The sequence below is a fragment of the Lithobates pipiens genome, unplaced genomic scaffold (assembly GCF_037356315.1).
Source record: "Lithobates pipiens isolate NorthernLeopardFrog02 unplaced genomic scaffold, aLitPip1_a1.2 Scaffold_18, whole genome shotgun sequence".
NCBI classification, from domain to species: Eukaryota; Metazoa; Chordata; class Amphibia; order Anura; family Ranidae; genus Lithobates; species Lithobates pipiens.
Window position 1 is genome coordinate 409,927,120 of NW_027507758.1, and position 23,252 is coordinate 409,950,371.

General features: G+C 42.5%; 1 protein-coding gene across 5 annotated transcripts in view; it reads right to left on the minus strand.

Moving 5' to 3' along the window:
- The window catches only part of NAALADL2 (N-acetylated alpha-linked acidic dipeptidase like 2), a 1,383,985-nt gene that overhangs the window by 394,505 nt on the left and 966,228 nt on the right, over nt 1-23,252 (minus strand). For all 5 annotated transcript variants that reach the window (XM_077487950.1, XM_077487951.1, XM_077487952.1 and 2 more), the window contains one exon: nt 6,437-6,577. In XM_077487950.1, the coding sequence (XP_077344076.1) occupies nt 6,437-6,577 (141 nt within the window). The remainder of the gene's footprint in view (nt 1-6,436; nt 6,578-23,252) is intronic.

Consider the following 23,252-nt stretch of genomic DNA (forward strand, 5'->3'; position numbering starts at 1 on the left):
GGCCAATTATTAGTGGGATTGATTCACTTTTTTCCCATCTAGGATCATATATTGATGGATACCTACAACCATTAGTAAAAGAATGTAGGTCCTATTTGAAACACAGCAGACAGCTGATTGAAGAATTAAGAAATGTTGCAATAGAAGAAACAGATATTCTGGTTACAATAGATGTCAATTCATTGTATACCAATATAATACAAGAGGATGGCATTAATAGTGTAAAATGGGCACTACATAAACAAACGACCTTCAAGAGGAACAGATTAAGTATATCATTGTTTGCTTAAGACTTGCTATGAGCCAAAACTATTTCTGGCACAAGGGAGAATATTTTATTCAGACAAAGGGCGTAGCCATGGGGGCTAAGTATGCCCCCAGTGTGGCTAATTTATTCCTGAATCATTGGGAAGAAGAACAAATATTCAGTGTAGAAAGGAAAAACCTCAAGGTCTACCGAAGGTATATCGATGACATTATGATCATCTGGAAGGGAACAGAAGATGAACTACAAACTTTCTTTGATGAAATTAATAAAAATGCCTACAGTATAATTTTTTCAGGGACATGGAACAAACAAACTATCGATTACTTGGACTTACAGCTCTATAAGAATAACGGATATATCAATACAAGAACTTTTTTTTAAATGACAGACAGAAATGGGTATATCCCAACAGACAGTTGCCACCACCGACATGGGATTGGCAATATACCAAAGGGTCAATTAATGAGACTCCATAAGAATTTCAGTAAAGTAGAAGACTATGATAACCAAGCAGAAACTATTACAAAAAGCTTTGTAGAAAAAGGGTATAAAAAAGTGAACTTGTGAGGCTGAAAGAGAAAGTTAAAAGAATGGAGAGAAAATTGTTAATAGAAGGTAAACCCGATGAAGAAAAAAAGAAGAAAAACAAAAATAAACACATTTATACAGCGTTTCTTACAGGATTCAATATACAACACAAAGCCCTGGAAATGGTCATAAAAAAAACACTGGCCAACCCTACAATTGGACAAAGTCTTAAAAACCATCATACCTCCGAGGCCTACTTTCATATAGAGAAAAGCGCCAAACTTAACCGGTTCCCGACCAGCGCACGCCGATGTACGTCGGCAGAATGGCACGAGCAGGCATATTGGCATACAGGTATGTCCAATCTTTAATGCCACCCTGCCATCGCGAGCGTGCCGCTGGCGGTGCACTCGCATGCTGGTCAGGACCCCCATGAGTCCGGTTGCGGGTCCCGCAAACTCGATCGCCGCGGGCATACCCGCGTTTGTCTCACGGGGCGGCTGAACGAGGAAATGACATTGTAAACAGCATTTCCCCATTCTGCCTAGCAATTAGTGACACTGATCTCTGCTTCATGTGATTGGAGCAGAGATCAGTGTTCACTAAATTAAAGCCCAGCCCCCCGCAGTTAGTAACACACCTCTAGGAACACTTAAGCCCTACACTGCCACCCACTGGTTAACCCCTTCACTGCCAGTATCATTTACACAGGAATCACTGCATTTATATATAAGTGATTGCTGTATAAATGACAATGGTCCCAAAAATGTGTCAAAAATGTCCGATGTGTCCACCATAATGTCGCAGTCACAATAAAAATTGCTGATCGCCGCCATTACTAGTAAAAAAAAATATTAATAAAAATGCCATAAAACTATCCCTATTTTGTAAACACTATAACTTTTGCGCAAACCAATCAATAATCGCTTATTGCGATTTTTTTTTACCAAAAATATGTAGAAGAATACGTATCGGCCTAAACTGAGCGGAAAAAATGTTTTTTTATATATTTTTGGGGGATATTTATTATAACAAAAAGTAAAAAATAATGCGTTTTTTTCAAAATTGTTGCTCTATTTTTGTTTATAGCGCAAAAAATAAAAACCGCAGGGGTGATCAAATACCACCAAAAGAAAGCTCTATTTGTGGGAAAAAAGGACGTCAATTTTGTTTGGGAGCCACGTCGCACGACCGCGCAATTGTCAATTAAAGCGACGCAGTGCCAAATCGCAAAAAGTGGTCTGGTCTTTGACCAGCAAAATGGTCCAGTCTGTAAGTGGTTAAGCTGAGCCGGTGATCAGCTTTTTTTTTCTCCTCCGCTGTAAGTGTGAGGAGAAAAAAAATTATCACAAAGCTTTTGTTTTGATCATGTGATCAGCTGTCATTGGCTGACAGCTGATCACATGGTAAGGAGCTGGGACCGGCCCCTTACTCAGATTGGTGATCACCCGAGTCTCAGTGACTCGGTGATCACAGGGCACGCGCAGGGAGTGTGCACAGGGGAAGCTGTCATATGACGGCCTCCCGGGAATTCACATCCACACTGTGGCCGTCATTCGGTCATAGCGCAGATGTCAGATGGTTAAATATCATGCCTCGGAGAGAGATTTGTTGTTTACAAGTTAAAAACAGTTTGTTTTTTTTGCTAGAAAATGACTTAGAACCCCCCCAACATTATAATTTTTTTTCTAACACCCTAATGAATAAAATGGAGGTCGTTGCAATACTTTCTGTCATACCATATTTGAGCAACGATCTTACAAGCGCACTTTTTTGGAAAAATTCTTTTTTTTAATTAAAAAATAAGACAACAGTAGAGTTATAAAAAACTTTTTTTATTGTGAAAGATAATGTTACACCGAGTAAATTGATATCCAACATGTCACACTGCAAAATTGCACCCGCTCGTAGAATGGCGACAAACTTTTACCCTTAAAAATATCCATAAGCGACGTTTACAAAATTCTGCAGGTTGCATGTTTTGAGTTACAGAGAAGGTCTAGGGCTAGAATTATTGTTCTCGCTCTACCAATCTCAGCAATACCTCATGTGTGGTTTGTTTACCGTTTTCATATGTGGGCGCTACTCACATATGTGTTTGCTTCTGCATGCGAGCTCAGCGGGATGGAGCACATTTAAAAAAAAAAATTCTTATTTATGTTACTTTTTATTTTTTACTTTTACACTGTTCTTTTTTTTTTAAAGTGTCACTTTTATTCCTATTACAAGGAATGTAAACATCAACTGTAATAGAAAAAAACATGACAGGACCTCTCAAATATGAGATCTGGGGTCAAAAAGACCCTAGCTGCTGCCATAACAGCGATATTCCTCTTCAAAGTTAGCACGTATATCGGTGTGCAGTTGTCTATAAGTGGTTAAAACTGATTGCGGCTGTGAATTGTCGGATCTTGGCAATATAGATAAAACATATTGAAAAAATGGCATGGGGTCCCTCCCGGTCCATTACCAGGCCCTTTGGGTCTGGTATGAATAATAAGAGGAACCCCAAACCAACAATTTAAAAAAAAAATTGCATGGGGGCCCCCCCTCAAAATCCACACCAGGCCCTTCTGGTCTGATATGGAAATTAAGGGGAACCCTGTGCCAAATTAAGAAAATAGAGTAGGGGACCCCTAAAATCCATACCAGACCCTTATCTGAGTATACAACCTGGCAGGCCACAGGAAAGGGATGAGAGAGTGCCCCCTCCATAACCATTTCAGACCACATGCCCTCAACATGGGGAGGGTGCTTTGGGGTCTGACACCAAAGCACCTTGTCCCCATTTTGATTGGGACAAGGGCCTCAGCCGCACAACCCTTGCCCGGTAGTTGTGGGGGTATGTGGATGGGGGCTTATCAACATCTGGAAGCCCCTTTAACAAGGGGTCCCCATATCCTGACCTCCCCCATGTGAATTGGTAACGAGGTACATTATACCCCAACCATTTCACAAAAAAAGTGTTAAAAAAGACAAGAGACAGCTTGGGACAAGTCCTTTGTTGAAAGATTAAAAAAAAATGTCCATCAATGCCCATTCATCTTCTATCATACCGCTGCTGAGCCTAAAAAAAAGGCAACACCTCCACCTCCATGGAAGGCTCTCGCCGAGGGACGCTTCCCATTGGTGACAGCTGTTATAAAGCTGAGGGCGGGGCCACTCAGTGATATAAACAGGTGACCACTGGCATCAGAGGGGGCGGGGGTCAACAGTTTACATCACCGGGTGGACCCGCCCTCAGCTATATAAGAACTGTCACCAATAGTAAGCATCCCTCAGTGGGAGCTTCCCATGGAGGCGGAGGTGTTGCTTTTTTTATTTTTTTGGCTCATTGGGCAGTGTGATAAAAAATGAATTGACATCGCTGGACTTTTTTTTAAATCTTTTAATAAAGAACTTGTCCCAAGCTGTCTCTTGTCTTTTTTAAAAATTTTGACAAGTGTTTTACTTTTTATGACAATAACTTGCAGACAATCCTTTAAAATTAGCACTTTTTCATGTTCGAGCCCATAGACTTTAACAGTGTTTGTGTTTTCTGACAAATTTTTTGCCTGTTCGGATGTTCAGGTGCGAACCGAACAAGGGGGGGGGGGGGTGTTCAGCTCATCCTTACCTATCAGTGCTCATCAATGCCACCTAACAGCGTCCATCAGTGCTCATCAATGCTGCCTATCAGTGCCCATCAGTGCCACCTATCAGTGCTCATCAATGTTGTCTATCAGCGTCTATCATTGCTCATGAATTCTGCCTATCAGTGCTCATCAGTGCCACCTATCAGTGCTCATCAATGCCACCTATCAGTATCTATCAATGCTCAATGCCCATCAGTGCTCAACAACACTGCCTATCAGTGACACCTATCAGTGCTCACCAATACTGCCTATGAGTTATGCCTATCAGTGTTCATCAATGCCACCTATCAGAGCTCATCAATGCTGCCTGAGCTTTGCCTATCAGTATTCATCAGTGCCCATCAGTGCAGCCTATGAGTTCTGCCTATCAGTGTTCATCGATGCACCACAGTGCCACCTATCAGTGCCCATCGATGTCACCTCTCAGTGCTCATTAGTGCAGCCTACCAGTGCACATTAGTGCCTTCTATCAGTGCTGCCTATCAGTGCTCATCAATGTAGCCTATCTGTGCCCATGAGTGCCTCCTATCAGTGCTCATGAGTGCCTGCTATCAGTGCCATCTATCAGTGCCCATCAATGCCTCCTATCAGTGGTCATCAGTACCTCCTATCAGTGCCTCCTATTAGAGCTCATCAATGCCTCCATTCAGTACTCATCAGTGCCATCTGCCTTCTTAGCACGGCTCTGAGCTGACAGCATCTATCTCAACAGCACAGAGTCTACATTGACAGTTCTTTCTCCCACTCAGTCTGTCCTCTCTCACACGAGATGAGTCTTGAGATAAGACGCAGCCAATGTGCTCCCTTTCCCCCCTCTCCTCTCCTCACACTTCCCGCGAAGCACACACAGGAGAGGGGAGAGGGCAGAAAGGGGAGCAAATTGCCTGTGCCTTGTCTCAAGTCTCATCCCGTGCAAGAGAGGACAGACTGGGGGGTAGATAGAACTGTCAATGCTGGCTCTGTGCTGTTCCATGAGATAGACACTGACAGCTCAGAGCCGTGCAACTAGCAACCCGAATGGGGCCCGCCAACAGTGGTGGAATGTCAGGACCCCATCGCAAGTGCGACTGTTGCAACCCTGGTCATTTTGCCACTGATATATAGACAGTATCTCTATAATTAATTCCAAAGGTAACCATGGCACTCCATTTTTGAAATAAATGCCCAGATGCTCACCCACAAAGAAATCAATATAAACATAAAACTGATTTAGAGACACTCACGAGTCTTACAGAGGAGGAAGATCAAAAACAGCAGTGTTTTTATTGTCAATGTTTCAATGAAGCTCAGTCAAGCTTTCTCAAGTAGAAATGGGAAAATGGTTTGGGCTGAGCATAAGGTCACTCCGAACATCACCTGCTCAGTGGGATGTTTGCCCGAGTACACAGTCAATAGATTGTTAAAGAGAGGGGCCTGGAAGCCAGCCACTGCGTCCTTAACAATGGATGAGTCATCAGTTGGCTTCCCCGATGACAGTTTAATGGAAAAAAAACATCGCTGAATTTGCTGACAATAGAATATTTTTTTTTAAACAGGTGGGGTCCCCCAAATTTAAGTTTCCCATCCCCTATCAAGTCTCAGAAGGGAAACGGGTGCGACCTCCATAGGTGAAGTTCATGGGAGGAGTAACAAGGTTCACCAGACACAAGATACAAGGCAAGATTTTCCAAGGGATCAGACAGGGAGTGGTCCAGGGAGAAGAGCTACAGTTACAAGTTATGTATGACTTTCTCCTGCCATGTCCAGGCCACCCCATGTGGTATTATTTCTACATGAGATGCATCTTTAAAAAAGGTGACAGTGGTTAGATCCAGAAACCTTTTTATAGAAAAGCACACTTGTTAGTAAATTCAGCATTTGTACACTGTATACCTGCACACATCATGGGTGCATAGAAAATACAGTGAAATACTGTGAGGATAGAAAGAAAGAGGATAGGCACACATTCTTCAGTAATTAGTCCCATAAATTCAGCTACAACCATCATGTTTATGTTTTAGAGTACCTTGTTCTTTCTATCTTCAAAAAGAAACTGAACTGTAGGAATTCCAAGTTGGTTGATGAAGAAATCAGCATCTCCTTGTGTCTGTATAGAGCTGATGTTGAATTTCTGACAAATGTCCTTCTCAATACAGCTGATTTGCACCTGAATTCAAAATACATGGTGTTAATACCTTTACCGTTGAGTAGAACATATTTATATTGGAAATGGAATGGCCAAACAGAAATACAAGTCAGAAGTATCTATTTACTACCTACTAGGCAGTTTTACCCATTGTCACCAAGGCAGAAAGAAATTAGACATGTGCAAAAGGAAAAAATGTGTTTCATTTAGTTTCGTTTTAATTCGTTAATTCATTAATTTCGTTTAGTTATATTCGTTAACTTCCTTAAATTCGTTTTTGGATTTCGTTTAGTTTTCTACCAAATTCGAAAAATCGTCCACATTCGAAAATATTTCTACCGCATTCGAAATGATTTCAACATGATTCGACATTATTTCAACCACATTCGAAATGATTTCAACATGATTCGAAATTATTTCAACTGCATTCGAAATTATTTCAACATGATTCGACATTATTTCAACCGCATTCGAAATTATTTCAACATGATTCGACATTATTTCAACCGCATTCGAAAATATTTTGTGACCTGACTTTAGGGCCATGTATCTCGGGGTCACTTGGTGCTAGAAACTCCAAATTTGGATATGTTGTAGTGCTAGTAAAATTGTGTTTGCATACCATATTTGGGGTTTCTAGCTATAAGTGACCCCTGGATATGTGGCCCCAAAATCGGGTCGCAAAATGTCATTCTCTGCTGCAGAAAAGTGCTTGACAAATAGACAATAAATAGACAATAACAACTATTAGGCATGGGGCTAATTCACATATTGATGCACGCCATTCAGATGTGCTGCAATTGTTGTCCGAAGATTATATTTGATCCTATGGATTCTGGCAGATAGCACTGATGCTAGAGCCATGTTTTAATTAGACACTACTAAGACATTTGACTGTGTGGAGTACTAATATCTATGGCAAGGTTTCCAACTCAATGGTGTGGGTCAAAATATCCTAGCTTGGATTCAGGTTTTATGCTTTAACCTTATCAATCGAGTCAGAATAAATCATTTTTGATTAGAACCTTTTACTTTGAAGAGAGTCACCTGACAAGACTGCCCATTTTTTCCCATGTCGTTTGCTCTTACAACTGAGCCACTGGCATTGGACATTTGGGCTAATCCCAGTACAATGGGATTCCAAAAAGGAGAAGTGGAAGAAAAGATAGCTTTGTATGCCAATGATGTGTTATTGTTCCTAGGCGATAGATCCTCTTCCTTGATCTCGCTCATGAGCCTGATTGTAGGGCTTGGCTCCCAATTAGGTTTTGCCAATAACTGGGACAAATATACTGTTCTCACATTGGACACCATATCTGTGTGGTCTAACTGTGCTAAGATAAAAAAAAATAGTTGAAACCTTCACATATCTGGCATTACAGTTTCCAAACACATTTTTTTTGTTCAAATTATCTTTGTTAAATGTTTTATATATTTTACAGCAAGAGCGTGTACAATTAACACTTAAGATATAAACAGAGGCTCCGTTCAGAGCTATGCTACATTGAGGTACGATATGTATATGAACTTCACATTAACTTTTTGAAATTGCTGTGAATAGGGAGGGAGGAGAGGGAGAGACAAAAGGGAGAGACACTGTACATTTTGGTTGCTTAAGACATTGTGATTACTTAGCTACAAACTGTTTCATCTCTAGAGTTTTCCTAGCAACCATTATCTTCATATCGCATTGCAGATTTAAGTCGGCAACAGTGCCAGAGATAGGGGGTATCAGAGGACGAGGACGGCTGTTTAGTTGAAACGCGTCGGGTGGACCCCCTTACAGACATCGCTACTTTCTGACTATGTTATTACGATTGAACCAAATGTGAGTGTAATTTTATTATTATTTTTTAATAAATTGGATGTTAAAATGGTATCACACTATGCTAGTTTTCTACTTCCATGGTCTTTGATATCTGAGATCCCTATTTTCGTGGGATGAGCACTATAGGAGGATCGCTACGGATGATTTCATGACCTGAAGACTTGCGAGAGATTACATACTAGATGTATGATTATCTGGTTTGCTAACCTACAGGCCCATATGACTCGAGAGGCGTAAGCCTTCCTCTGAGTCCACGTCATTTGGTAAGCCTCCTCTCCCCTTCTTTATCACGGTGGTGGTATTATTCTACACATCAGAAGTTGAATTTCACCTTTTTTCACGTCACCTCAAGTTTGGAATTGTGATTGATATTACACATTTCAAGGACTGTTAGACGTTCACTTGATGGACTGTATATGTTAAATTAATTTTATTTACCTTAACCTTTTGTGTGCATGAGGTTCATGCACTCTTCCACCTGGGAGTAAGATCTCTTGATATACAACGGAATTTACACATTTTCTTTTTTTTGAAGTGTATGTAATTTTCTTTGCTTGAATTAGTGCCTTACTGGTTCATGTGGTTTGTTGCCACCTAAGCGCCACACTTTTTTGTTTTAATTACGGCCATTACCTTGACACGCTTTTTCAGGAGCTTGCAGTGGTGCACAATATAAGAAACAGTATACACAAGCAGGCCTGGCAGAATCACCCACCAATCAGCAGCTTCTCATGCCTTAAGCGATATTTAGCTCCAGGTATCCTTATAAATTACTTAGGATGGGGGAGGTCACCATACCCTCTTCAGCCAAACTAGGGAGCTTTAAAGAAATAGGCACTAGCAACATACACTTGTAAAGGGAAAGTCCAGTATGGCTATCCCTATATAGAGTTAACTTTAGGTGTATGGAGCCTAGAAAGTTCAGTCTTAGGGCTAAAGCTGGTGAATATCACTGTAACCTGTCGTCTGTGCCTAGCAAGACAGAGTGAGACAGTCTTAGGTCCAGAGGCGAGGTAAATTTGGTCATATCCCTGGAGTCTGAGAGCAGGGGTCTTAGAGATTGCAAAATACATTTTCTGCATGAGTAGGATGTCGGCATGCTGCTTAACAGCTTCTTTCTGAAGAGTTGCTCTTGTCTTGGGGCTATTCAGGACCTTAGCATTTAGGGATACAATTTTGAATGGCATAGTTCATACGATAGAGTTAGGTGCCAGAGAACGTAAAGCTGATAAAGAGTTTTAAGAAAGGAGTCTTTGAATAAGCTACAGGTAAAGGTGTATTCTGAGATGAGCAAAGAAGAGAGGGGAATATGGGGCTGGTAAAGGGTAGGAAGGGTAAATTAAAAAAAAGGAGATCCATAAGCAAAATTCATTCAAATGCAGTAACTACTGATGAAAAACACATAAGGGAGGGGGAAATTCTCCAACAACTTTCGAGGGTCATGAGGCTGGTGGAGCAAGATCAAGGTTTTTTTTAATAGGGACTACTTCCACCCAGCATGTCAACCAGATGTGGTGGAAAGGGCTGGTAGTGTTCCTCAGGCATCCTGAAGGGACTATTTTGTAACCATTTTAGAAGGAAGTTGTGCAGTTGGCACAGGGGTTTCCTCCTGGATGATGTTCCAGGATCAGAGCAGTTGCAGACCGCCCAAGAGAGTCAGTACAGTTTTTCCCTTGGAGGGTAATTAGTAACTTGCTGGGGAAACCCTATTTGTAATGTATATGGTGGTTCTGTAACACTTTTGTGATTGCGGATAATTGCCGCCGGTTATCTGTAGTCGCTTTGGAGAGATCCGCATAAAAGGCTACCGTAGTGAATGCATCACCTTTTCCCTAATATTGAAAAAATGCATGCAAGTTAACACATTTTCAGCTTGGATTCAGAGAGATAGGGAGGTTTTGGGAGCCTGTGGACGCTATCTATTTCCAGATCCCTAGTAGATAAATCTGGCACCAGAGCATGCATTAGGGATTGCAAATAGGGGACCAATTCGGGTTGCTGAAATGATTCCGGGTTGTTTCAGAACTTTATATTGTTTCTGTGAAACCTGTCTTCCGGTTCCTCCATTTTAAGTCTGATTTGTTGGAGTTCGTCCTCATGCATTGAAGAGGTCAGGCATTTTGGATTCAACATGCTGAATTATCTAGTCCTGCTGTTGTACCACATTTGCCAATGAAGATACAATAGCAGATAGGTCTGAGAATAGAGTCTGCCTTAGGGAAATTAGCATATGCTTCATGGATTGTTCAGATATGTGTTGATCTGGGGCCAATAAGGTATCTATGGCTGAAGGCTGTTGCTGGCTAGGGAGAGGGAGTGTGAGTGCAGCACTATGGGCTTGAGCTGAATCTGTGTTTTCTCTTCTAGGTTTGGACTTTACTGGGCAAGCGGTGGAACATGAGCAAGGTGGGGAGAACTTTACCAGGATCTGCTGTGGAAGAGGACGCATCCACCTGAGGTGTCCTGCAGCTGCCAGCATAGGAGGAGAGAAGCCGCACTGCCTGCCTGTGAAAGCTGCTGGTGCCATCTTGGCCTTGCACACTCCAGCCGGAGGGAAGAAGCATGTGAGCTTCTGTGGATTCTTCAGGTTGTTCCACGACTTGGAAATGTTGCCTGGAGGAAGGTAGATGATTGCCAAGGCTGGGTGAGGGAGAATAGCCCATTTTAAGTTGCTTGGAAGCTGCTAATTACCGGGTGGAGTGTGAAGCAGGGAGATCCTGCTGCCATCCATGATACCGGCAAGCCACGCTCCCAAACACATATTTAATTATCTTCTACTTACTGCAATGTACTCCCACTGTTGGCTAAGATTAAGCTCAAATGCAACAGTTGGTGTAATCTTCCACTCACAGAAGTTGGCAGAAACTATTCGACTATGAATTTCATCCAATATGCTATGCTATGCTATATGCTGCCATCAAATGATCATGTAAACAGCTGCAATCAATAGGCTCCAATCAGCAATGCTTCTGAGTAGCACGTACTCATTATTAGCTATGCAAAAATTTGATATTTGTCAACATCAATCATTCACACGTAGTTCTATAATGAAGTTAATTCTGCACTTCTTTACTTGAAAAGTCTGAAACCACAAGTGTAGCAGTGCCCCGGATTTATATTAACTAATAATAATCATTATAACAATGAAACTGGACAGTGAATTAATTAGAAAATGGCAACAATTTATTTCAGTTCCAAGATCAAACAGAACAAAGAAATGAAAATTGATATTTCATACTTAATTTATAGTGACAGACAGTACAACCTGACCTCATCAGATTATTAGTTACATTTGCTGTTTCTGTTTTTCAGCACAATAGCCTTTAGCATATACCCATGACATATAAATTAATTAGTGCTAAGGGGGTTTTCAGTGTGCCATACTTAGAAAGCAGTTATTTACTGTACAATCAACGGACATGTAAAAATGTCCTAATTATCATACAGACTGTAGAATAGTGAGACTGAAATGTACAATAGTTACGTACTTGCAATAGTAGATCCCAAAGTTAATTACACGACAAGTAGAGGCGCAAAACATCAGATAATAATATACTCTAGAGGGCTGTCTGTATAAAGTTATATAGGACAATAATATATATAAGAACTTTTAGTTCTCAAGTCCCTATGAAAGTGTCTTTCGTTCTTTGAGTGGGACTTTCAAAATGCAGGGCTGCCACCACAGGGAGCTGAAACCAGGCTCCTAGACTGTTGCAGAAAAAGAAAAGAAGAAGGGAGCGTCTCTGGGTGTAGATTTTTTTTTTAAAAAGCAATTTATTCACAGGTAAAACAAAGAGATCATGCACTCACATTTTCCAAGGCATAAAAAGGCATGTAGAATAAAAAGGGGGGGTTTTTCATCTGATTCGTCCGTCACTTAAGATCCGGTCCGCAGGTGTCATGTTGTCCTCTCCTGGCGTTACCACAAGTTTGTTGTTTTAAAAAAGCCGGCTTGGTGGACGCAGAGGATGTATTGGATGTATTTCCAAAGCGAGGCTTGGTTAGCTGTGACACGCGGGTCGCGGGGTTGTGACGTCACGGCGGCAGACGCGTTTCCTGAGCGTTCAGGTCAAGGTGGAGAGACGGCCGCGCTCTTTCATCCAGGATTGGCCTGATGAAAGAGCACGGTCGTCTCTCCACCTCAACCCGAACGCTCAGGAAACGCGTCGCCCGCCGTGGCGTCACAACCCCGCGACCCGCGTGTCACAGCCAACCAAGCCTCCTTTGGAAATACATCCAATACATCCTCTGCGTCCACCAAGCCGGCTTTTTTAAAACAACAAACTTGTGGTAACGCCAGGAGAGGACAACATGACACCTGCGGACCGGATCTCAAGTGACGGACGAATCAGATGAAAAACCCCCCCTTTTTATTCTACATGCCTTTTTATGCCTTGGAAAATGTGAGTGCATAATCTCTTTGTTTTACCTGTGAATAAATTGCTTTTTAAAAAATATCTACACCCAGAGGCGCCCCCTTCTTCTTTTCTTTTTCTCCCAAAGTTAATTACACATGATGGTGCAGAAATGCAATTAAACATTTAGTATAATGTCATTTGTACACCCCATCTCAAAATTACACCATAGTATTTAATAGTATAATTCTTCAAAGGGTTTTTACTAGTGTAAATTAAAAATAGTTTTCAGTCATAACATCCCATTTTTAAATGAGTATTAACTAGTTTTGGAGCTGAAATTAAAATAAGCTGATTTTTATATTTATTAATGCATCTCACGCAACATTTTTTTCACATAAAAGTCTTCTAACCTGCATAGATAGCAGGCACTCTTGCCTTTTTTCAGAGTCTGTTTTCAAGCCTTTCATGACTAGTTCGCAACGGACCTCATTGACTTTAATGGCAGGCGAAACTTAAAAACCTACAGGTCATATTTTCAGCCACAAAATACTTACTAGCTGTGCACACATAGTCCCACCACATGGACACTGACATAACAAAAGTATTAGGTGAATCTGGGATCGACAATGACAAGCATTCTTTTTTTATCTGTGAAATTTTGACAATTCAGGAGCGCATGTAGGCCATGGAGGAGAGGCAAGGTCAGGGCAGGCTATGAAGGGGGTGCAGGAGATGATCAGTGCTACATTCAGGGCAGCGCAGTCCTGTGCCAGTGTCCCAGTGTGCCAACCTGTGCTTGAGCCCCTCCCTCTGCCCGGCCCTTACCCCCACCTATGCAGGGCTCCACTGCGGTGGTCCGGAGGTGCCAGTCCAGTGCTGATCCTCAGCCATGGTGCTGGCACTGCCTGCTGATTGGCTTATCCGCTGCTATCTCCCTCACTGTCTGAAACCAGCACCATGAAAGAGACTGAGCACTGACACCAGCACCATGATAGAGAGCACTGACACCAGCACCGAGATAGAGAGCACTGACACCAGCACCGAGATAGAGAGCACTGACACCACATCAGCACTGTGATAGAGAGCACTGAGACCACACCAGCACCGAGATAGAGAGCACTGACACCACACTAGCACCATGATAGAAAGCACTGACACCAGCATCGTAATAGAGAGCACTGACACCAGCACCATGATAGAGAGCACTGAGACCAGCACCATGATAGAGAGCACTGAGACCACACCAGCACCGAGATAGAGAGCACTGATACCACACCAGCACCAAGATAGAGAGCACTGACACCACACCAGCACTGAGATAGAGAGAGAGCACTGACACCAGCACTGATACCAGAAACTCGCTGCGGGACCCAAAAATATGACACCACTCAACCTCTTCAAACAGGAGGTTGCGGGCATATAGTACAGTGTGCTTTTTTTGTACAAGGAAGTGAGCCAAAGGTAGAAAAAAGGTCAGTGTGCTCGATTAAATAAATAATTTATAGAGTTATACATATACATGGTCTACTGGTCACATGTGTTGAATTCCTCCGAGATCAATGCCCCATTCATCTTTATAAATGTGGGGTAGTCAACACTGTCGTGAGCTAGGCGAATGCGTTTTTCGGTCATGACCCCCCTGCTGCGCTGAACGTCCTTTCGGACAGGACACTGGACGAGGGGCAAGCCAACAGTTCCATTGCAAATTGGGCAAGCTCTGGCCAGAGGTCAAGCCTGCCCACCCAGTAGTCCAGGCGTTCATCACTCCTCAGAGCGTCCACATCGGCCGTTAACCCGATGTAGTCAGACACCTGTCGGTCTAGGCGTTTCCTGATGCTGGATCCGGATGAGACCTGTGGATGGGTCGGGTGAAAGAATGACCTCATATCAGAAGTCACCAACACACCTTCAAACCGCCCTCTTCTTACAGATGCTGTTGGATTGGTACCGCAACTCTTTCTCTGGGAGTGGGAATTCCTCCTCTGCCAGCGCACTCAAAAGCAGAATGCAGCATTTCTAGAAGCAAGGCCTGGAAGTGCTCCATTCTGACAGCCCTCTGTGACGGTGGTAACATTTCCGCCATTTTGTGTTTGTACCGGGGGTCTAAGTACGTTGCCACCCAGCACTGGTTCTTGACCCTTATGCTTTTTATATGGGGGTCCCTGTTAAAACACTGGAGCATGAAGGCCCCCATTTTCACTAAACTGGAAGCGGTGTGGGGGCCTGGCTCCTGCTCATCATCCAGGATAATGTCGTCCTTCTCGTTCTCCTCTCCCCATCCACGCACAACAACAGGGATCCCAGAAAGGTTTAAAGCATGCTCTTCTTGCTCTTCCTCATCCGCCCCGGCACCATCCTTCTCTGACTCCTCTTCAGACTTCTGTTGTTGACTTGTCTCAGATAGAGTAGCCCTCCCTGGGAATTCATCCAGCATTGCGACTTCCTCATCTTCCTGTTCCTGCTCCTCCACGGCTTGATCAATGACACAAAGCAATGCACGCTCCATAAAGAAGGCATAAGGTACCATGTCACTGATGGTGCCATGGCTGCGACTGACCAGTTTGGTGATCTCATCAAATGGCCGCAGAAGTCTGCATGCGTCGCGCATGAGCAGCCACTGGCGTGGTGAAAAAAAAGCCAAGCTCCCCAAAACCTGTTCTGCCACAGAGTTCGTACAAGTAGTCTTTAACTGCACGTTTCTGCTGTAGCAGCCTATTAAGCATATAGAAGGTTGAGTTCCATCGCGTCGGGAAATCGCAAATAATACATCTGACCGGCAGATTGTGTCCCTGCTGAATGTCAGCAAGGCGAGCCATGGCCGTGTAAGATCTTCTGAAATGGGCCGAGATTTTCCTTGCCTCCCGCAAGATGTCCTGGACCCCAGGGTATTGGACAACGAATCACTGCACGACCAAGTTTAAGACGTGTGCCATGCATGGCACGTGTGTAATTTTGCCCTGTTTCAATGCGCTAAGCAGATTGGCACCATTTTCACACATCACTTTACCAACTGTCAAATTGAGCGGTGTTAGCCACTGATCTGCCTGTGAACGCAAAGCTGAAAGGAGTGCAGGGCCAGTGTGGCTCTTGGCTTCCAGGCACAACAGACGCAGCACAGCATGGTATGTCGAATAGGTTCTGGGGATCTTGGGCGCCACAGCGTAAGAGACGCTAGCAGCAGAAAAGGAGGAGTCACCCGAGGAGGAGAGGGAGGAGGATGGAGTAGGAGGAGGAGAAGAAGAGGCAGGCCTGCATGCAATCCATGCTGGTAAAACCAAATCTACACGGGTGCCACGGGTTACATGCTTGACGGCCGGCCATCAGAAGGTTCACCCAGTGGGCAGTAAAAGTTATATACCTTCCCTGCCCGTGTTTGCTAGACCACGTGTCTGTGGTCAGATGTATCTTGGCACCGACACTGTGTGCCAGAGATACATTCACTTGCCGCTGAACATGGCCATATAGCTCTGGGATGCCCTTCTGTGAGAAATACTTCCTTCCTGGGACCTTCCATTGTGGTGTTGCAATGGCCACAAATTTCCGAAAGGCCTCCGAGTCCACCAGTTTATATGGCAGTAGTTGGCAGGCTATCAGTTCTGACAAGCCAGCCGTCAACCGTTGGACAAGAGGGTTATGCGGCGTCATCATTTTTACGCTCGAACATTTGGCCCACGGAAGCCTGCCTTTTCGCAGAAAAACGTGAGGACGGCATGATGGAAGGTGGAGTGGAGGACAATTGTGAGGAGAGAGGAGAAGTAGAAGATGAGGCTGGACGGTGAGAGCCTGGAGTGTGGCTTTGTGGGTTCCGTTGCTCCCACTGGGCTCGGTGATGGCAGCTCATGTACCTTCTTAAGGCGGTCGTCCCTAGGTGAGTGTTGGGCTTACCGCGACGTATGCGTTGACTGCAAAGATTGCAGATGGCAACACTATTGTCAGCAGCGGACACATTTAAAAAAGCCCACACTGCGGAGCCATGTGCCGGCGTCCTGGGAGTGCCAGATGTGACCGTACATGGTTGATGCCTCGCTCCTGATACATTAGCAGTCTGCTTTGTCCCTCCTGTGCAATCTAAGTTCCGCCTGCTTCTCCTCCCTATCTGCAGGTCCATATCTCCCTCTGAACTCCCCTCCTCTTCCTCTCTTGTGGGCACCCACGTGACATCACTAGACACGTCATCATCTACGTCACCTTCCCCACCGCTATAATTAGAGATTTCGGAGTAGGCAGCAACAGCGGGGACCAACCTCCTCCTTGGGCTGATCTGGGTACTGTCTTCAGACTGCTGAGTGGGGGTTGTTGCTACCTCCTCTTCCTGATCCAATGCCAAGAATGGCTGCGCATTGGAAATGTCTTGTGATGGATCGGAAAATGATTCCTGTGACTCAAGCAGAAGGTATATGGTGGTGTTGGTGGTAGTGTCTTTGGGGGTGCGCACAGCAGAGAGTGAAGAGGGTGCAGATCGAGAGGATGAGGAGGGTGCAGAAGAGTAAGACTGAGTGAGCCACTCAACCAAGTCTGGTGCGTCCTTTGATGTAATCGCATGCACCTTCTGCAATTTGCCACTTTGGCTCAAGTCTGTTGCTCCTGCCCTACCCCTACCACCCCTGCGGAAGGGCCTGCCTCTTCTTCTGCCTGTCATTTTTTAAATGACCCTGTGACAAAAGTCTCTAGAGAAGTGCAGTATGTATGTGGAAGAAGGTATATAACACCCCGCTTCAATCTGTCGTTTTTGGGGGCCACTGGTCTATCACACCAGTTACTACTCTTTGTAGTATCGCTGCAGAACCACTCAGGAGTAACAATGCTGCACAGTGGAAATGCACTAGACTATGCTTTTTATATGTGCAAGTATTTTATACGTGTATTACACCCCTATATACTGCACACCAAATAGTACACCTATATCAGTCCTTAAAAGGACCTTTGTGGACCTAGTAGCTAGTGATTTGCAGACTGCCCCTCAGTCCCTACACTGATAAAAGACAGCTGCAGAATCGATCAGCAGTCAAGTATAATAGGCTTTCTATATTTGAAAGAAAGTATATTATACGTGTACAGCCCTATATACTGTACACCTATACCAGTCCTTAAAAGGACCTTTGTGGACCTAGTAGCTAGTGATTTGCCGACTGTCCCTCAGTCCCTACACTGATAAAAGACAGCTGCAGAATCAGTCAGCAGTGCACTCAGCAATCAGCAGCGCAGCAGCAGTGCACCAGAACCCTATATACTGTACACCTATACCAGTCCTTAAAAGGACCTTTGTGGACCGAGTAGCTAGTGATTTGCAGACTGTCCCTCAGTCCCTACACTGATAAAAGACAGCTGCAGAATCAGTCAGCAGTCAAGTATAATAGGCTTTCTATATTTGAAAGAAAGTATATTATACGTGTACAACCCTATATACTGTACACCTATACCAGTCCTTAAAAGGACTTTTGTGGACCTAATAGTAATAGCTAGTGATTAAACTGACTGTCCCTTCTCCACACAGCGTCCTGTCCCTACACTGACAAAAGACAGAATCGGTCAGCAGTGCACTCAGCAATCACCAGTACAGCAGTCAGCAGCAGTGCACCAGAACTCTATATACTGTACACCTATATCAGTCCTTAAAAGGACTTTTGTGGACCTAATAGCTAGTTATTTGGGTCACTACAGTTTGTCCCTGCTCCACACAGCAACCTCTCCCTACACTGACAAAAGACAGAATGTAAAATGGCCGCCAGATCAGGTCTATTTATGAGGTAGGGGGAATGTCCAATTGTCCATGTGCTGAAATGTCTCAATTGGCTGACCTGTACCCCATGATGGATGTGTCAAAGTTCTTTCACAATGTAAACGCATATGTCCGCCACGTGAACAGCGCCAGAAGTCCGCCGGTTTGGCAAATCGCGAACACGCAAAATTCGCCACAAACCGCAAGGCCATCCCTATTCATGACCCCTGACCCTCAAGGTTCTCTGCGATGCAACTATCAACTTAGCTTTCTAAACCTATAGCTCTAGTGGTATATAGCTTCACAATATGGGCCTGATTTACTAAAACCAAAGCTTAATTAAACAAGCTGGGGTTAGAAGCTCATTGGTTTCTAAGCAGAAGTGAGCTTGATTTTGCACTTTTCAGCTATAGTAAATAAACCCCATTGTGTACTTAAAAGTGGGGTATGCTTGTATCTCATTACTGTCCATATAAGGCATCTTAACTTCAAGACAGCACAGTTTGCTCTTTCTCTTTATTGTTATCGCTTATCTGAGATGGCAGGCAAAGCAACAGTGGGGATATGTGTGCCCTCATTGTTAAATTTCACCTGCAGACTCTGATCACTTGTGGATCCACCAGTGGACCAACACCTCTCTTAGGCAACTGGTACATTCCTAATTTTGTTTTAATTTACCAGCGGGTTGAATTTAAAAAAAATTAAATTCCTCCATCCACATTAACGGTGGCGGTTATGACGGTAGGGAGCTGGAGCTATAGCCAGCAGCACTGATCGATTGGGAAAAACCTGACAGGCTGGTTGTACAGGAAGTCAATTGGAAGATTTACTTCTGTACAATCAGGGTGCCCATACATGCACATCCGTACTGAACTGGCTGAATTTCAATCCAAGTATTATGTGTGTATTTATAAAAACATTTGGATTGAAATTTTCTTTAGTGAAAGTGCATGTATATTAGTTCTGTACAAAGAGGGCAAAAAATGAATGCTATTTGGCTACTTCCTTTGTTGGCGAATTGTTAAATAATGGTTTAATCAAGTATTTTATATTTTAAAGCAATGAAAAACACTTAACCAGCACAGAAAAGCTGTCACTAAGCAGCAACCCCAGGGTGTTTGTACAGGGATGCTGGGAGGAAACAAACTCACAGTGTGATGCGGGTGGGCTTCTGGCAGTGGTTCCTTTTATGGATCTGAGATCATTATCCATAAGCAGATCACACCAGTGGTGGAAAATGTTGGTGTGTATGTTGTCAAACAGTTGTACTAGTTCCTTGTAAGGTGAGCAATTAATGGGTCTGGGAGTGGGGAGCATGGAAGTAACTTGGCAGGTAACAGCTGTTGGTTGCTTGTGGATGTACAGCACTGGTATGAGATTCTGAAGTGTGAAAGATGAAGTAGAGAGACGAGGAACATGGAAGGAACAGGTTAGTGTGGAGCCGAAAAGGTGGGAAGGTAGATAACTCGGGGTCAGACAGACAGGATGGAGGCAAAAGTCCTTTTATATTATCAAGGAAGAAAAATAAATGATGCAATGATGCCTTTTTACATGAGTAGCACAAGATGCCATTATTATATATATCAAATGCAAGTAATCTAATGTAGTGAACAGTCTAAAGAAAGGGCCATAGCCAAATGTTACAAAGACACCATTAACATGTCATGTATGGTGTTTTTTATGCTCATTATGCTCATTTAAGATCTTGCAGGCTAGATCACAGCAAAAGAACTAAACTTAAATTTTTGCATAACACATTTCCTATCTGTTATTAATAATGGATTGAATATGTTTCAAATCACTCTTCCTTCAGATAATTCATGACCTTTGTATATCCCTATGGCCAGAGAATGTAAAAGTCAAATTGTGTGTCCTCCCTTTAAAAAGCAAAAACAAAAAAAATAACAAATGTTCTGTACACTTTGTTAAAAAAATAGACTAATTTTGTTGTGTATAAATTGGATAATATGTTCTAAAGAATGAACAAAAATGATTGCTGTTAAAAATAACAGAAAAGTGTTTCGTTAAGCTGTGGCTTTGTCAACAGTTTGTCAGTTTGCTGATTGAGAAGGGTCACCAATAATAACTATTACACAGGGCAGTGCTAAGGTATTATAAAATGTAAAACCCTTAATGCAGACCTAATGGTACTAGTCTTTGCCACAATGTTTCATGAGTTTTAAAATAGAATTTCTACAAAAAATGATATTGTATACTGCGGATTACAATACAGTTTTTTTTCATTGTTGGTTAAAGTATTTTATATGCCTTTTTCTTTCATATTAATTTAATTGTTTTAGAAAGAGAAATTAAAGGAGAAGTATAGCCAAAGATTTTTTGGCTGTACTTTTCCTATGGATCTCGGGAGTGCAGAACCAACTAACTTCTAACCCTAAAAGCACGCTGTTAGCTAATGTCACAGAGCCAGTCCAGGCTCTTGAAAGATCCCAACCATGTGGTCAGGATCCATCCAGAAGCCTAGCCTGGCACCTGGCTTAGCCTCTCAGCAATCCACCAAGAGCCTGAGCCAGCCACCCCCACCCCTCCACAGCCCAGCACTCGAGAGACTGGAGAATGACAATCATGGCTCTCTGCTCACAGTGGAGGGGAAAGTGATCAGCCATCTTTGATTGCTCAGTTTTCACTTCAGAGCCAATGGGACAGATGCAGATCACATTGATACTGCATACACCTAGGTGAGTATATATATGTTTTTTTTTTATGTCCATACTTAGCAATTTTTATATAGTGTGACTGAAATGGCTTAGTGTAGTAGAAAAAAATATTGATTAGATACAATTGAAAAACTAATTAAGTTGTATTACAAACTCAGTACATTTATTACTGTGCAGATTAGAATACTAAGGGCAACATTTATATAAACTGTCATATTGTTTGTTGCTTTTATTCTCTCATTTATTATGTTTTAAATACAATGTAGAGACATTTTTTTTTAAGCATTTTGTCTATTAAATTAGCTGCTATAAAAATAAACATATCTGAGCATATTTAAAAATGCTAATTTCGCAATTTTTAATTGTGTGACAGTGTTAATGTTTAAGTGCTGGCAGTTGTGGCACAACAGAGAAAAAAGGCAGACACTTGCTGTTTGGTTTTATCATCGCAAAAAAAAAAAATTGGCAGTTTGGTCAACAAACAGAGCCAAAGATCATTGTCAGCACTTTAGCAAAAAATGCACATGCAAACGGTTGATTAGGGAGGGGTTGAAGTGCTCTGGGTTCAGTCTGAAAAGGCTTTGGTGAATCTCAAAGAAGTTTGGATGCTGAACCTATACCTCAAAGAAATGTGCCTGGGCAACATATATCAATGCAAAACAACATTGCATTGAAAATGTCTAATTGTTTTAAGATAACATAATAACATGCATGGGGGGGGGGGGGGGGGGGGTAGGTGGTCTTTTTCTTTCATGTAAAGGGACACATCTCTGTGATATATAAAAAGTGCCACAGCAATACTGAAACAAAAGAAAAAAAGGGTTTAAAATGCCTGCCAAATGAATGGCATTCTATTGACAGGTTAAACAAAGAATAAAAACCACACAGAGCCCTGCAAGGATTTACTCTCTATTTTGGGGGACCTTTCGAGGGGTCTTTGTGTTTTTTTTTTTTAATAGAAGCTGACAATGAATGTCTTTTTATTAAAAATGAAACTATAACTTTTTCTGTAAATGTTACATTTCCTGTAGCATACTGTACAAAAAATATGCAGAGTCCTCCCCAAAAAGCATACTAGATACTTTGAGCCTGTTATGGATTTTAAGGGGGTACTTTACTACCAAGGTGTCTGATACAAAGATAGAACTGTGCCGCTCCAGGTGGAAATTAGTGCTCTCCTCAACCTTATGGTGCAGGTCCAGTTCACAGTCTGGACAAGAGCCAATGGTTCAAGAAAGGTTGACTGCACTCCCAGGTATGAAGCAGTGATGATCACTTTATTGAAGATAAAAATCCATCAAGATACATCATGAGACATCTATGGACCTCTATTATGACTAAGCGAACCTTGATTTGTGAAATGCGTTAATCTTGCCGGGCCTGCATAGAGGTCTTATGATGTCTTATTATGTATCTTGATGGAGTTTTAGCTTCAATAAAGTAAGCATCACTGCTTTATACCTGAGAGTATGGTTAACCTTTCTTAAACCATTACCAAGATGTCTGCTTTTGCATACAGACACAGGGGATAACAAGGAATGGTAATTCAGCAATAAAAACAGAGCTGTTGCAGCGAGACTGCAGGCAATACTGGAGCATAGTAAACACATTTTAAATGTAGCTAACTGTAAGAAATGTTGAAATTCTTCTGATTGTTTCAGTAACATTTAATCAAAGGTACAAAAAAAAGATGAGATGTGTACAAACACCTACTCCTCTTCTTATCTCCATAGTATAAGGAGTAGATACTCTACTGTTCACAGAAGTTAAATGGGAAAGAGTGCAGTATATTGTATTCTGAGATATCAGTTCAGCACACATAATTTACAAAGCATGACATTTGCAACATACATTATATTTTTCTGTACTGTACTTATTAAAAAAAAAAAAAAAGAAAACCAAGGCAGCCGAATCTAAAGACTGGTAGGCTGCAATAAATTGAATTTCATATTCTTGGCTTTAGATATGCTTTAATTCAGACTGTTTGCACATTTGGAAAGGGGTAAATTCATTTTGAAAAGTAAATGTAAGTGAGCAAGGTGTATCTGCTTTCATGTTGAATACCTAATCAAGGGCAAAGGAAGTTAGAAACAAAGTGAACAGAGCTTCAACATCT